At 45.3% G+C, this 17,247-nt stretch overlaps 1 protein-coding gene across 3 annotated transcripts; it reads right to left on the bottom strand.

The window, feature by feature from the left end:
* Positions 1–485: 485 nt before the first annotated feature.
* On the bottom strand, positions 486–16,931 carry sobpa (sine oculis binding protein homolog (Drosophila) a). 3 transcript variants are annotated; one of them, XM_061300749.1, is made up of 7 exons: positions 16,562–16,931; positions 13,699–13,822; positions 13,054–13,263; positions 10,940–11,091; positions 7,431–7,526; positions 3,460–5,359; positions 486–3,287 (listed from the first exon to the last, which is right to left on the bottom strand). In XM_061300749.1, the coding sequence occupies exons 1-6, from the start codon at positions 16,655–16,657 to the stop codon at positions 3,461–3,463; spliced, it is 2,577 nt and encodes an 858-aa protein (XP_061156733.1). In that variant the 5' UTR covers positions 16,658–16,931; the 3' UTR covers positions 486–3,287; position 3,460. The 3 variants fall into 3 exon arrangements, with proteins under 3 accessions (XP_061156733.1, XP_061156734.1, XP_061156732.1); XM_061300750.1 differs by lacking the exon at positions 16,562–16,931 and adding an exon at positions 14,979–15,627; XM_061300748.1 differs by lacking the exon at positions 16,562–16,931 and having other exon boundaries at positions 13,699–14,205.
* Positions 16,932–17,247: the final 316 nt, after the last annotated feature.

Raw genomic sequence — 17,247 nt, 5'->3', positions numbered from 1 at the left:
GTTCTCTTTGTCAAATATTTGCCGAAGTATTTCAGGTCAGAATTGTGCTGTGTCCTCACAGAAGCCACACGATGGCGCTAGAATACTGCTAAACCTGGATTTTGTTTGCTGCAGCACCGTGACCTTGAACAAGGACCACTACACACACACTAGTCAACGATTCTTCCCTTTACTAATAAAACTGTATATTTAGTTCTAAAAAAAAAAAAAAAAATCCTGACTCGACTTCATTCATCTATATCTTGGTTTACATTTTGATTTTGTTTACTATATCGGGCTGTATCTCGTTATGGAGGCCAAAGATAAAATATAAAAAAAATCTGGAATGTACCAAGCTCTGTTATTTACATTGTATCCTGCAATAAAACAGTACATTTATCCAGGTTATAAACAAGGGCAGTTTATAGTCACTAACTGGTATTCTAATGCCCTTCATTGTGTCGGGATTGTGCATTTGTAGAGACATGACCAATGTGAAAAGGAGCTGTGTGCCTTTTATTTATTTTTACTCATACGCAATTCATTAACAAATACTGTTACAACACAACAAAAAAAACCTAATGTTGGCCACATAATAAAAAAATCTCCTCATATTGTTTCTTCCATTTTAATAATTACAAAAGAATTGAATTGCTCTCCAGGCAATTACATGGAACGAGAATGTTCAGGTCACACCCTAGTCACTGTTTTGTCATTTGCAAATGCAAAACATGTCAACAATAAATAATAATCTCAAATGTACACAAAAAGATTGACAGTTCACCACAAGGTAATTCAGATGGTCGGGAACAAGAATGTTTTGTTGAGAGCAAAAGTGTGACAATTCACACAAGTTACAAGAAGAAGAAGAAGAAAAAGAAAACCTGATCAGCTATACATTGACACAAGAGAAAAAGTTGTTTCTGTAAATTTCATTGAGTACAAAGAAAAAGAGCGAGAGACTTCTTCACAATATAAGGATCATTGTCGAGATTATTCAAGCAAGACATAAGGCAACTTTAATTTTTTTTTTTTCACTTTTAGGGTTGGTTGTCGTTGCATAATTCATAGCGATGGAACCGGCCTGCAGTCTATCATCTAACACGTTTGTATGATGGATAATATTTGTTTTATTGGCCATCACAAGAACTGGTTGGGTGAAGCGGAATTTCCATGTATCAATGACACTTTGATATGGCCGCTTAGCGCAAAAGTTGCAAATGTGGAGAGCATAGTGTAGTTGCACTTTAGAGTCCACAAATGCTTTCCATTCATGCTCAGCTCCACTAGAATACAGCTAAGGCTTATGAGTTTGATGGTGCGAATCATTTGTCGAATGTATTCTGAATATTGCACGTACAAATCGTAAGTCAACTAGCGTTCTCGAAAGGACTGTGAGTCAACCTTGGTGGTTTCCCAATTTTTCTTTCCCTACTCATGTTTGGAGATGACATTGCCCTGAGGGTGTCCATTCTGTGATTAAAGTAAATATTGTGTCATTCCATCCTGATGCTGACAGGACAAACATGGATCAATGCAAGAACACCTTTGCTATTTGTCTTTTCCTCTTGCTCTCGGAATGTCCCACGGCCTTTCGCTTTTTGCTTACGCTGTACACTGTGCATGCTTTTGAAATCTGACCCTCAAAACCATTCAATGAAGCAACAAAGAATGAAAGATTAGAATAGGATGAAAAAATTAAAAATCACAAAAAGCATTTGAAAGCCCGAGTTATTAACATGATTGAATGAAACCATTCAATCTCTCCTCTGGTGAAATGGCATCAAGGTGGCGGGCGGTGTTTAGAAGAATGCGGACAAAGCAACAAGTTGATAAGGGCAGCTCCACAATGACTGGCCTTGACATTGATTAGAGAGAAGTGAAAGGAAATGCTACAAGTGACGGCAAAACAAGGCCTTGGCAAGCAACTACGTACGTGCAGCTAAATGGCAGATGATTGCACTCTGCAATCTCCGCCGCTGCTTGCACCTACCTCCCCCTCACATCCCACGCACAAAGTGAACTTTACAGCCATTTACTGTATGAGGATGCATACTAGTGATGAGCTTTTCCAGGAATAACCAAATACTGGACATACAAAAAGTCTCAACACGAAAAAGCCGATAAGCTATGTCCCATGGAGCGGGCTTTTCATTTTACGCAAAGTGCTTGCAAATTTTGGCAACTCAGATGAATCCATTTAGCAAAGTTTCAACACACCACAAGTGATAAAACAGGATTTCAACTCAACACGTGATTATGGATGGTCCTAGTTCTTGAATTGGATCTTATACATACATGAACAAATCTGGCAAAAAAAAAAAAAAAAAAAGGAAATTCAATTACAAACGTGAAGCAAACCTTTCAGATTGCATGGTCTTGCCCATAATGTTTCAACGCTGGCTTCACTCAGTCCTGTCTCAATTCAGAGCATCAAAATGGCCTGTGACAGTAAGACCACAAAAAGGGGCCCGTTTTTCTTTTCTTTTTGAAAATGTTATTCATTGAATTGAATTCGGTGAGGTTTAAGATAAAACAAATGAAATCCACCGAGTAATACTGAGGCGGCACAACATCGTGATGTCGTTAATATCCGCATACTATGTAGACTGTAAGGATGATGTTTGCGGCTCCTCCCATCAAAATGCGGCGTTTGGTTGCCAAGTGCACTCTTCTGCTTGTCATATAATAAGGCCAAAGAGAGAGAACTGGGTGAAGCGACAGTAACACACTGCAGCAATGATTTGAAGATAGGTCTCGTGGGACTCCAATTAGACAACAGTGCAGGGCTCTATAAAACAATGACAAACAGCTTTGCAGAAGGTGCTGCAGTCTGGAGGGAATGGAAAAGTTACTGGAGGTGGATGGGACCGTTGTGCAGTGGGATTCGCTGTCCCGCTGACAGCTTTCCTCCACACTTCCCGTGATGCCGTCAATTAGGCAAACCGAGAGCAGCGCTGTGCTGTCATCTTTTCTATGACATGCAAATGTTATCCATTTGAAGAGGTCAAAATGCTGGTACTTTGGATGATGCGTGTGTGCGTGCAAATGTGTGTGTTGTGACATGGATGGATGGATGGATGGATGGATGGATGGATGGATGGATGGATGGATGGATGGATGGATGGATGGATGGATGCATGCATGCATGCATGGATGGATGGATGGATGGATGGATGGATGGATGGATGCATGCATGCATGGATGGATGGATGGATGGATGGATGCATGCATGCATGCATGGATGGATGGATGGATGGATGGATGGATGGATGGATGGATGGCACAGTGGTCCTTAGAGTATCCATCTGTCAAACACAGGAGGAGGGAATAAGTCAGCAAAGAAAGGAAGCCTACACTTGACATTCACACAGAGCCTTGTTTCTAAGTTCAATTGTAAAGAAATCAAAGCACAATACAAACATTCTCTCTTCCACTCACACAGCTGCATACAATACAGATGGCGGGTGGAGCAGCAACCTTATTTGTTTTGATTGCGGATTCGCAGACACCTCCTCTTCATGGGGGGCTCCAGCTCAGGGCTTCCGGCAGCTGATAACGGCGCACTGATGGAACAGGAAAGGATGGCTGTCTTCTCAGTGCCGGGCTTTGGCACAGGCTGGATCACCACGCAAGCCCCGGTAGATAGCAGTGGCAGGGTGTAAGCGCGTTCACCCTCCTCCAAGTTGGAGTCAGGGTGGGCTTTGCCCTCCGTGGCCTCTACCGTCTGCTCTTGCGATGAGCCGCGCTCGGAACAATTGTTTTCTTTGAGGGCTTCTCGTTCCAACTCGCCATTTGCCGCGTGCTCCCCTACGTCGGCCTCCGACGTGAGACGCTCTCCTGTTCTGTCCCACTTCAAATTGGGAGTATGACGTGAACCGTTGACGATGGCAGCGGGGTTGGTTTGAGGGTGGGCTTGGGTCCTTGGCGTGCTGGGAGCAGGTGATAGGCCAACGCCGCTTCCCAGATTAGAGCTATTTCTGCCCGAGGGCGAATTTGACGTTTGCAGTGTTTGTAAGCTGGCGGCTACAAACAGCTCAGTATTTGCGTGGGCTTGTTGTAATGCGTCAAGATCATGACTGCCATTGACTTCCCTTTCCAGCCCGACCTCCTCAAACTCCGCCTCTGCTTTGACGTGAACCTTAGGCAGGATCTTCCGAATAACGTGCCGTCCGCACGATTTCTGGCTTACTGTTAGATCGATAACGCCTTCCGTTTGTCCAGTGTCGAGAGTTGAGCGTAGCTTTCTCATATTCTCTTCTACCTTCACAGTCTTGTTGGAGACGAATGACCTGTTTCTATCGGAACATCCAGGAGAGAGACACTCGACACCATCGGGATCTTCTCTTTCTTTGCCTCTCTCTTCTCCAGAAGATAGCCCGCTTGCTGAATTGTCTGAAGACAAAGGTGCACTGGAGAGAGGCTCAGCGTCTTCTGCTTGGTTCCTGGAAGATTTGGGGTTGAAAGGGATTGGAATCGGAATGGGAACGGGGACTGGAAGAGGCACGATGACAGGGTAAGGGACCAAAAGGGTCGGCGGCGGTACTAATGGGGCTAAGGACGGCATGGCGTAATTCATCATTGGCGGCATAGGAAGGGCTCCGTTGGGCAGCATGTTGAGCGAGGGGTAAGGGGCAAATGCCGGCATGTGGAGACCGGGATGCGGGGGGGGGATGATGCCAGGGTTGGGATTGCTGGATGAGAGATGGACGTGAGGGGACATCATGGGTCTGTGCATGGGGCTCGAGGCAGGACCAAGAGTCCTGGATGGAGGTGGGGGACCTATACCAGGAATGATGGGGTTTGACAGGGGACTGTTGGCTCCACCCGGGTGGACGGACGGACGGAGAAACGGCGGCCGCATTTGCTGCATCATCTGGTGTTCCATAAACAGAGGCAAAGGCATGGGCCCGCGGGGAGTCATCACCATCGGAGGACTCCCCGGAGGGACCCCGAAAGTGGGCATGGGAGGGGGCGGGAGCGCGGGGCTCTCGTGGCTTCGAGGTGTGGGGATCTTGGCAGAAGAGGAGGATGGAGAGTAAATGGCATCCGAGGAGGACGTGGCAGATGAAGTGCAAGGAGCCAAAGAGTTGGCGGGCCCTCCGGGTGAGGGAGCTTTCCGACGAACGTCCGATAAAGGTGTTCCCCAGGATTCGGGAGTGAGCAGCTGCACGCCGCCGCCGCCGCCGCCGCACTCTGTCTGAGCCTCGCCTTGAGGGTTACAGAGAGCTCCAGGCAACGCTGCTTGGGTCTCCTTATAAAAAATGTCCATCTTATATTGGTTCAGGCATTTGGCACTGCAGAACTGCAGCCGTCGTTCACCAGCCCCAAAGTCGAGATACTCCTTAGTGTGGCGGATATGCTTGCACCAGTCACATACCTGTAACAAAGACACATATTACACACCCTCTGTAAGTCACCCAGCTTTCAAAAGACTTTCTCAATTGAATTTAGTAGCGTTAAGAAAAGCGTTAAGAAAAGACAGCAGCTGGAGACGCACATCAAATAAAGGAAAATGAAGCTTGAATTCAAAACACTTCATTTGAGGAATCTTCAGGCTTGCTTGTGCACAAAGAGTGTGTGCATGTGTGTGTGTGTGTGATATGCACATCTTAACAATGTCCTCATTTGGGGTAAGCACAGTCTGTCTGCCGAAACCAAAACTGATCGGCTCATCGGCACGCTCTGAAGAAACTCGACGACAATCTTGATCATTTGAATCTGCAGCAGGGAGACGTGGCAAAACAGGCAAGACGCTGGCACTTCGGGACACCCCTGCACTAGATTGCGCAAGGGGTTTCATTTGCTCGGGTGTGGAGGGGAAAAAAAGAAAAAAAAAATCCAAGCCCATTTTTCTTGAGGAAGAGAATGAATGTGACCCTGGTCGAGTAGATAGCAGTGGGCGAGACCTAAACACAGTCTTACTTGTTAGGCCACACACAGCTCACTCTGTCAGCTCGGGGAGGAGTGGCGGGTCCTTGCTGGAGATAATTAAGGCATTAATCAGTTGTCAGAGCCCTCAACGACAACCATCCATCACACGCATCCTTAAGATCCCTGGCTACTGAATGTTAATAAGCAGGAGGAAGCTGGAGAAACTATTGTAGCCTCGCGGGCGGCATTGCAACATTACTTTATCTGGCCTAATCCTCTTTGGCAGCGGCGGCAGCGGCGGCAAAGAGACGAGAGAGAGAGAGAAAGAAAGGCACCTGCTCTGTCTTCTCAATTGCTCATCATTTACTGGCGACATAGAAAAGGCATCCAAGCACGCCATGCCATGCCATTTGTTGGCTGACTTTGTCGATTCCAACTAAAGCACCAACGACATCAACATCGTGAGATCCATGCTTTTTCTTTGTCTTTGAACTTTGAGTAAGCCTCAGGAATTTTCGTGAACTCACAAATACTGCGAGAATTCCGCTTGCGAGCAGGCAAGGTTACCTAACTCGGGCCAAAACTGCCAGACCAGATTGCTGCTCGGATTTCCGAAACTCAATGGCAATTTCTTCCAAGTTAACATAATGAGTCATGAGTAAGTCAAAGTCACAGGGGCCATCTTTGAATGAAATGTTAAGTGTAAGAAATGTGAATTATAAATGTGTTAAGATGTTTCTTGAGTCACAAGTACAGATGGAGAGCACTTATCTGACTGTGCGCTGTGAGTGAAACATTACGCTAATGGAGTTGTGCTCTACACATCCTGCACACAGATGTTTGCAGTTGGATTTAATTATGGTCATTTATTTCCACCGTGGCCAAGAAGCAGACATTGGCGGCGCGCTTGAACCATTTGCACTACGGCAATTAAGATGCCATTCGCCAATCGCTCACATTAGCCAGGCTTCGTCCGGCCAGTAGCATCTAACCTAACGACTTTGTCAGTGACCCCGAAGAGTCCAGCGATCCGAGACTGGATGCGAGCGTTTATTTGAGAAGTTACGTATGATCGCTATTTGACAGGGAGGGCTCGGGGTGGGCCTTTTGGTGGCTTCGGGTGGTTTCACCCAAACGGACGTTTTCGAATTCCCGACAGCCAACGTGCACCTGATTCCAAATCACTTCACTGCTTCTAAATAGCTTGTTTGACATCAAAGAACCAGTGAAGTGATTGACAAGTGAAAACAAAATGAACTTAGTACAACCGATCCCAAATATTACCACTCGTCAGGATTGAGGAGAAGATTTGGGGGACCCATGGAAGAGACAAAGTCATGTAGATTAAAATTCAAAAGAGTATGGAAATGTAGTATAAGATGTCAATGACAATTTCCCGATTAATGTTCAAATCGTCTTCATTTGGTCGAATGTCACATGTCTTCCAACTCAAAGCCAATCTTAGTGGCTGGAGGATCTGTCGTCAACTTTCATCTGGTCCTACTAGTCTTGCAAAAAGCTCCTGGGCTAATACAGAAAGAACATCATGAAAACAACAAGCCGGTTAGGGTCCTTACAAGCACATCGCTGTTTGTCTTGAAGACAAGCCTGGGCGAGTCCTGAGCAAAGCTGTGCTGGAGTAATTTCCCACCGAGGCCATCGTCGTCTCTCGCCTGGGGGGAGAAATAATGGCTGCTTTTTATGGATGGACAAAATGAACAGAGGCAACAAGGAAACTTAAGGATGGAAAACAAATGAGGAACACAAATGGTGAGGAAATACTTTGGGTTTGAGAGGAGACCAATCCAAAGTATTGGTGGTGACTGGAAGGGAGGCTTCCTGCATGCATTGGTGAGCAGTGAGTGTGCCTTCAAATGCTCATTTGTCCAAGGCCAAAGAAAGAAGCAAAGGTGGTGAGAATAAAATGTAAATGATATCAAATCTATGAAAGTCTCTTGCATCGGAATAATTTTCAACTTAATTCAGGTTTGTGCTTCAGTGCTACGGGACTGCGCACTAAGCCAAAGCCGTCGGTGAAATGCCTTTTCGTTCATGCTAATTTATGGAATCATTTCATATTCACAGAGTCCCATTTACAAGTTCATGCTAAGATTTATAGTAAAGACACAATATTGACCAAAAAGATGGAAGTCAGGATTTTCTCCTCCATAGCGCCGAGACGTTAATTAAAAAAAATCATCCAAAAAAAAAAACACTGAAAAGAAATATCTGGAAAACAATCATGCCCTTAGGTAGGTCATTCCGTTTGCGCAACTGCAATAGGCACTACCGGGTGATGTCAAACACATTGAGACATTTTTTGGCTTTTTCTCCCATTTTGAAGGATACAAGATCTGGAGAAATTCTTCAGCCCGTTTTACATTGTTAAAAAGATGGCAGACGGAACAATAAACAAATGGAGGGTCAAATGAATGAGCGACACGGACATGGGGCAATCGCTGTGTTTGCTTCCGTTCACGCAAAGTCATACACGCACACGCACACACACACTATTATTCCAATTTGTGCTCTGACCCTCTGGCCCCGCGCCACTTGATTTGCATATTGTACTAATGAGGTGTTGGCACTGTGAACGAGGCGTGGGGTGTTCACTGGAAGACACACAAAACAGACATGGACTGAAGGATGGATCGATGGACGCATACGTCACAGTGATGATGCCAAACCGACGCTCACTCGAGACTTTGGGCCAAAGGCGATCTTCGCTCCAGACTGATGAAGCAACCACCGGGCAAGATATGGAGAAAGACAACCATTCACACTCAGCATTCACACCCTCGCTGAGTGGGAAGTGAATACGTAGATGGATGCAGAAGACAGGAGAATAAGCCACTTTACAGCCATTCTCCATCATCACCACATGGGGAAAAAAAGAAAAAGTGTAATGGGATGCACATTTCCAAGTCGGGTACTTTTTACAGCTTCATTACTCAAACGAGGCAAGTTTAGGAAATGATATCATCCAAATGCGTCGTGAGTGAGAGACATACTTGGGTCTTTATTTGAAGACAATCGCTGGCAGCTACAATATAATCACCTTCCCCTCAATGCCCCGAAGCTGCGAGAGGCAAGCCTCGGGGCGTCCTCCCCACCGCCGTAGACACACACAAGCGCGCACACACGTACACACAGCACACACTCCGCTCATTCAGTCTGCTTCCTTGCCGTGCCGTGCCGAAGGGAGGGAGGGAGGTGTGGAAGGGAGCAAATATGTGTGTTTGAGGGGATGTGACATGAAGCAGCATTCCGCACCCTCATGCCAGGAGGGAGCCCCCGGGGTGAGATGTCAATGGGGGTCGAGGTCTCCAGGGGGGAATATTTGGTGGTGTGAACAAAAAGCTTGGTGCTATGACAGCAACAACTCAAGAAAAAAATGAATAAAAAAAAGAGCAACTCTCCTTATCATCTCCAGAAAGTTTTTTCAAAATTTATACTATAGCCTTGCACTTGCCCAATAAGACCAATACGTTTTTTTTCAGGCCAAATAATGCTAGTTAGTGGCCACCCTGCACCACCACGCCTGTAACCTTGCTTATATTTTAGTAAGCAAAATAGAGATTTGAAATGCTGATGCAAGCAAAAAATCGGAGGCATTGCCAAAGTTTTTCCCCCCAATATATATTTACAGCAAAGGGTTCCCATATATTATGTATATTTGATCATTTATTAGTGCTATTTTGCGCTATTTCAAGTGTATGATAAAGTATCTTTCTCGCAAGGTGGAATGAATTTAAGGCACGATGCCATAAGTAACATCAGTTCTTAGGGTTGAAACAGCACACTGTACAGGAGGCAGCAGAATCTCGTCAAAACATTTCGAATAAGTGCAGCGATAAATTAAAAGAAACAAGATCAATTAGTCAGCTCGATGATGAAATTCAGACGATGAACAACGGGAAATAAAAAGGGACAACCTTGCTGTCGCAATGACTACTTGCTGTGCCGGTGGGGTATAGAGGAAGCACTGGCGGAGCTAGGAGGTTCTCCTGGGGCGGGCACAGGGAGGCCAAGAATATGTCAGGGATGGGGTCAGAATTTATTTCTTTTTTTTACAGACCCATTTTTTCCTCAAAACGCAGATAAATAAAGTGTTGTCTATGGGTGACGAGATGGGAAAGAAATCCAGTGGAAATTGCAAAATGCCCAAAAGTCCATAAGGCCGGGAGGGAGGGTGTACCCCGTGCCCCCCCCGTTCTAGCTCCGCCAGTCAGAGAAAGTGATCGTGTTGGATAAATAACCGACTTCAGGACAGAGAATCACAGTACAACGCATACTCACAGTGTAACTCCTTACATATCCCAGCTTTAGTATGTACAAGACAGAGAGGGGATTTTTAAAGAATGAGAAAAACGGATCAATGCTAACACGCACCAGCAGATCTTTTATAGTAAGAGTCAGGTTTGAGTTCCTTCCACATCCTTTTAACATGATGCATTTTATATTCAAGGCAAACGTGACAAAGTGATGAACATTCTGTGAACAAGAGATGTGCTTTAAAACGCGCTATGCAGCTGGCTCACTTATCAGAGAAGCGTGAACATAGTTTCTCAAAAGTCAACACAACACGGAGAAATTTGCTCAAACACATCAACTGCACAAATGGGAAAATATTTAACAAGCGTTGATCTCGTGATCACTTTTGCAGAATGTGATATGACCATTTCAAATGCCCTAACGCTGCTTTCATATTTATATTCATGAGCAGTTAAGCGAGTTGAACAAGAATATGTGCTCCACCGGTCTAATCACAGCAATGTGATGAAGATTGCCTTTCTGGAATATGAGTTAAGCAGCTAAATTCACCCATTTGAATCCATTGCTCCTGAAAATGACATCACCGTTGCCACAAGCAATCACGGCTCCGAATTCTTGCCCGTTTAATTCATATCCCACAATCCAAACATCACACTGCACTTTGTTTGGACGAGTTGAGCCGCACATAACGTATTATTAGGAAGAACATTTGTGGGGGTTCCCCTTCAATGAACTGACCTATTCTATGTTTCATTTTCAAATCTGTTGATCATACAGCCATGCTGCTGAGGATTCGGCGGTAGTTCTTTACCTTGTTCCTCTTGAAGTAGGCTCTGCGGCAGGCTGCAAAGCACTTCTCGCTGCAGAAACTCTTCAGCTCACTGCCCATGCTCAGAGAGTAGCGTTTGACGCCGATCTTCTGGCACCAGGCGCACATGATCTGCACGCTGGTTACGTCGTCATCTGTTGAAAATGCATGCAGATGTTGAGAAATAGCGTCATCACATCTTGCGTAACACTCGTGTTGGGAGAACAAGTCGTAAAACAGCAACCAGATACAGCACTCTGCTGGGAAATTCTGCTCCACTCCAGTCTTTATTTATTTATTTATTTATTTATTTATTTATTTATTTATTTATTTATTTATTTATTTATTTATTTGTTTGTTTGTTTGTTTGTTTGTTTGTTTGTTTGTTTGTTTGTTTGTTTGTTTGTTTGTTTATTTATTTATTTATTTATTTATTATTGAACACAGGCAAGTGGGCTTGTGCCACCGTTACCCTAATGTCCATTTATTTTGCGTTGGCTGTCGTGATTGTTCAGTCAGTCCGCACGACGGAGTTGAGCTCTGTCTCAATAATGTGTTGTGATCTTCCTTGGGCTCATCCATCACTCCTCGGTGACATGTCCATCCGTCATCGCTTTGGATCATTCCGCCGACTTATTAATGATCAAATGACAATGATATATTATCTCTCACTTTGACTTGGCAGAGGTATAAATATACAAAGGCAGTATAAAATGTGAATTTTAACCAACAAAAGATTTGTTTTGGTAACCCTACTGAATCCACCAGGGAAATGTGTCTAAATATCCTCATTAAAATGTACATTGCTACAATGTGTGGACAAGACATCATTTGAAGAGACCCTCAGCGACCAAGCCTGAAAAGGCTCTTTGGTGTCACCAGTGATGAGCTGCAGGCTTTTAGCGCTCGCTGCTGATGCTGTTGCGGTAAGGGAAGTAAGAGGCGCTGAGACTCTCCCAATTTTCACATTATGACTATGCGAGTGTGAAGCCAGAAGGGAAAAAAAGCACAAAAAAAAAAAAGCCCAGCCATTAGTCCCTCACCCCCACTGACCCCCTCATCACATGCCGGCTAGAATTTTCACCTCTTGTTGGGATTAATGCACCTACAGAGCCATCCCATTTGAAGTTAAAGACTAACTCGCAATTAAGAAAATGGCTCCCTCAGGCTCTTAAGACAGGACAATGGACACCGAGTGCACAAGCGATATTCCTCCTCTGTTCGGCATCTGACGCTAAGAGCCTTCCTTTATCTGTCTTTTATATGTGTTCTATTTCAGCAATCACCGCTCATAACAAAACCGATAGAACAAAAACAAGATTGAAATTGCTACAGTGGGGCGAGGGCAAAAGTCCATTCGCAATGCAGTACAGTGTCTTCCTTTTCAGGAGAAGACACAACCCAAGGTGAATTGTTTTTCAACGTTCCCCAGCTGCCTCGTAAAAAAAAAAAAAAAAAAAGCCATCTCCAACCGCGCACATCTGCACACAGGGAGTTACACAATTATTCAGACTTTCCTGATATACGTATGTAGAAGAAGGTGCACTTCAAAAGCGCCTTTGTCAGATTCTGCAGGGGGACATGAATAATTCAGCGCATGCGTGGGGGGGTTGAGGGGAGAGCGCTTGGTAGGGGTGTTGGCCCGCTACGGGCCTTTAAGTGGCATGGCACCATCTGTGTGCGGAATCCTCTTCGGCGATGCCAAGGCGGCTCGTGGCGTCCTCCTGCAGGGCGTAACAACCTCCTGTGCATCAGCAGACGCGAGAGATAATGATGCCGCTGTCTGGTCGGAATGTGCGGACATTTCCTTGGAGAGGGCGATATTGACACTTGGAGCAGGTGGAGGAAAAACAAGGTGTACAGCGGGTAGCTAGCTCATTAGACACCTGTCCTTGCTGCCTGCCGTCGGAAGTTTCAATGTTCGTTTCACCATCGTTATTGCCTCCAGCTTGCGTCCAAAGTCACATGGCCCTGAAGCCGGATAACTCGACATAATTATAATGAAATCATATATTTTTGTATTAAGGAATAACTGGATGTGTTTTTCTTTACGTTCACTTTTGGGGTTTTTTTTTCCGATCAATCCTGTCTCATTGTGCGCTGTGAAAAGTCGCTACCTGTCGGTGGCTTGATGAGTGGCGGGGGGACGACCGGGACAGTGACGGGCTGGTTGCCGTGTTCCTTGGCGCTGGCTGTAGAGGTGGACGATGTGGTGGGGTGTTCTGAGATTCCGTTTCTGAAGTTTGGCAGACACTGTGAGCTGTTGGCTCCATCCGGGGACACATTGCTGCTCAGTCTTGAAGATGGAATTTTTGGCAACAGATTTTCTGTGAAGGCAAAGTGATGAGATGCTGCTGACCTTCACTGTCAATCCATCCATCCATCCATCCGTCCAGCCATCACCACAGAGCAAACTTTAAATTGGAATTACGGGGCAAAGTTTTTTGCTCGATTAATGCCGTAATGAATAAATTGCGTACTTGCGTGGCAGTGTGCTTTGGCCTTGAACGCAACTTGGTAAATAAAGTGAGAAAAAACAGCAGGTATTGAAGAAAAAAAAAATAAACTGCCGTCAATAGTTTCCGTCCTCTGACTGACTAGTCAGAGCAACAATTGAAACAAACAAAACACATGTTTGCATGGTTTGTTTTTCTCACCTTATTAGCTAACTATTGATTCTACACTGCTCCAGATGATTCTAAGCCAATTTCATGTGGTTCTAATGCCTTTGTATTGATGCTTGCCATGTCAGTGTCTTGCACCTTTAAGGACAGAGATGTGCTGCGCCGTTTGACCGATGCTATCCAAGTTGTCCGAGTCTCTCAACTCCACCTTGTCGTAGCCGTACCAGCCCAGCAGCTCGTTCATGGTGTTCTCTGCAAAACTCTGCGTACAAACAAACAACCAAAGCTGGATGAGCAATGTTACTATGTGCAACTGAGTCACAGCATTGTTAGGATCTACTGACAGTACCGATTGATCTGTATTGATATCGAATAGCACGACGGTGGCTGGATGTGACATGAGGCAAGCACTTCTAAACCCAACCAAACCCATTTGCCAAATATGCACAGAAAGATACACACAAATTGCGATAAAGCAGCGGCCATAGAGAAATGGTATCACTCTTGTACTTATTCGGAGGTGCCATTGATCGGCGTTGAGGCCAAAGAAAGTGCACAAGCACAGCATCAAATCAATTCTTCCCATCGAACAAAAAGATTGGCAGTCACATTGAACGTAAAACAAAACGGTGTTACTTTGAATCACGTTTGTGGTGGGATGTTAATTTGGGTTTGTGTCTAAAGCAACTAATGTGTTATTCTGGACTGTAAAATTTGCATGAAAAATCAATCAATCAATCAACCAACAGAACTCAAGGCTGTTGTATCAAACTTGTGAAGTGGCTCTTAGACTTCAATCACATCTCACGTCAACTCTGTTGTGCTGGAGAAAGGATAAAAACTCTGCAATCGTCAAAATACTTTCTGCCAAACTGTGTCTTGCGCATCCGGGATTCTTCTCATAGTAAGTGAACAAATAGAACTTCCAGACGTTTTTTCCAATTTTAGAATAAAAATTTAAAAAAGTATTATTCTTTATCTAACTATGGTAATGCAAACTACATATCGGACATATTTTACAGCGGAGATTAAAAATTAAAACAAAAATCTAAATCCAGCAGCCTCTTTATTCCATTGTAAGATAGCCTGGATGGCTTCCACTGATGATGACAGTGGCTCAAAACCAGAAGAGGACTCCAAAGACCCTGGTAGAATTCCCAAATCCACATCCAAACTTTCCCTTTTACGGATGGCTGGTCCACTTTTCCGACTTTCTCTCCTCTGGCCCTCTCTGCTTTCATTTGCCTCTCCTTTCCTTGACATCTGAGCCGCTGGAGACGCTCAGGTTACAGTTTTTAAAGCTTAGCCAGGCCCGTGCTCCATACATTCCTTTCTCCCCTTTCCTCTCCCCTCCGTGCCCACTCTGTCCGTCTGTCCGTCGGTCCGTCCGTCCGTCCGTCTTCCCCGTGATTACTCACCGGAGCTTACTTTGCCATGGCCCACATTAAGTTGCAGCCAGATGAAGAAAACACTGTCAGACTGTTAAGATTTCCAGGGGCGTACTCACAAGGGAACATTGTGTATTTGTGCATGTGTGCGCATGCGTGCGTGTGTGTGTGTGTTTTTCACCCCTATAATTTTAGGTTAACATATTCAAGATGAAATCGTGTACACATATGAAATAGAAAATGTTTGTTTGTGCAAATGTGTTTTGGAGTGGATGAGTTATATTCGATGTTAATAATATCACATCTGCGGGTAAAAAAAAAAAATGTGACAGATGTGTCTATTTGGACATATAATGAGGCTTTTTACAGGTAGCCTAAATGTTATATTATACTAGTGGCATAAAATATGTTACCGGTAGTTCTTCTGGTCTAACAGTCCACTTTAATTATATGAATGAAACGATTTGGGGGAAAAAAGATATTAATGTTCCATCACCAAACTAAATATCTTACAAATACACCGGTAATAAGCATGACACTGAATAAAAATACATCCACACGACATCAGAATTTAGAAGAGTGAATTCATTTTTACAGAAGCTGTGGCACAGGGATGCTTCTTAATTCCTACTGGATGGCTCCAAGCACAAAAAGGCTTATTTCATGTCCAACCCATTGCTTTTCCTTAGAATCTACCCCCCCCCCCCCCCCCCAAAAAAAAATTATATATATATAGTATATCCCAATTACCCCTCGTCGACATATCTACCTAAAAGAGTGTTTGCAACGTGATTGGCCGAAATGTGTACAAACAATGCCGAGATGGGAGACAAAGCGACACACGGAACATCTGCCGTCAAACGTCGCCTGCACTTTCTAGTCCCCTCAATGAACACAACTGAGGACCGGACAAAAGCCACCAATGGCGAAAACGTGTTTTGTCATCGAACCTTGCAGGCCCAACACGGAAGGTTCGATGTTCTTGTCGAGCGCGTAAAGCTGACGAGAGACGCACATCTGGATCACACGCCTCTGGGCAGCCGGGCAGCACGCACGCGCGCGCCTTTACTTGGCAGATATGAGCACGTAAACACAGCACGAGGAGGCGAGTATTCCCCCATTGATTAGTACTAATTATGCACGTTGGATGCATTCCATGAAGCGTTTATATTAATGATAGTCGTGGGGGCGCGAGGTGCCTTCAAGGCGCACGGGATTTTCTAGTAACCATTTATTTAAGATGCATTGATACACGGGCGGCGACATGGTGTCACAAAAGCGACAGAAGCACACTCTTGGTGTCTTGCGTTCAACCTCGTTCAAATAATAAGTGATAGTATAAGGAGGAGGATGCCGCGCCGATGGATGGATGGATGGATGGATGGATGGTTGGATGGAAGGATGCATGCATGCATGCATGGTGCTGGCAGGATGCGCGACTTAAACAATGGAGAATAAAACAAAATGTACAAACAAATCCAAACACACTTCAAGTTAGTCTTGCATACTTGTTAATATTCCACTTGGGTGCATCATTTCCAGAATGGTGTTTTAACACGCGCATGCTCCTCCTCACAAGCACTCCACGCGTAAACAGCATGCAGATCCGTTACCTTCATCTCGTCATGAATCTCCCTTTTCACCGGGTGCGCAGGTTTTCGGCTTCTCTTATTTTCCGGAGGTCTGCCCTCTTTTTCCATCTCTGCCATGTTTTCTCACCGATACTTGTGTCAATATTTGCGGTTGGGGGAGGAGCGGTGGTGAGGGGGGGTCGGAGGTGACGAGTGGGAACGAGAGGCAGGCAGCTCTTTACTGTTGCCAGACGGCGGATGTCTTGCAGCTTCTCAGCGGCCCGTTTGGAGCTGGTGATGCCACCGAGGGCTTGCCGTGCCGGGCTAAGTCAGCCATCTTCCGCCCGTCCCATCCGCGCTCCGTGCACGCACCAGCACCAGCACCAGTGTTGTCCCGACCGCCCGCCAGCCCGCCTCTGTCCAAGAGTCAAAGAAGAGGTTGAGCGAGGGGAGGAAAGGAGACAGGGGGAGGGGCCTATGCTGAAACATTATATGACGTGTTGATGATTAGAGGGAGACTGCATGTCTTTTCACTTTCCAACGGAGCGCAAATCAGTGCCGTCGCCGCATCTGTTCAGTGCAAGTGCCTTCATTCGTTTAGGGCGGGGGCTGGTCTGCAAGAGGCAAGCAGGTGCCCCCCATCCATCCATCCATCCATCCATCCATCCATCCATCCCTCCATCCATCCATCCATCCATCCATCCATCCATCCATTCCTCCATCCATCC

This window comes from Syngnathus typhle, linkage group LG16 (assembly GCF_033458585.1).
Source record: "Syngnathus typhle isolate RoL2023-S1 ecotype Sweden linkage group LG16, RoL_Styp_1.0, whole genome shotgun sequence".
Lineage (NCBI taxonomy): Eukaryota > Metazoa > Chordata > Actinopteri > Syngnathiformes > Syngnathidae > Syngnathus > Syngnathus typhle.
The sequence above is the reverse complement of the archived record's forward strand: the minus strand, read 5'-3'. Positions and strand labels throughout refer to the sequence as shown.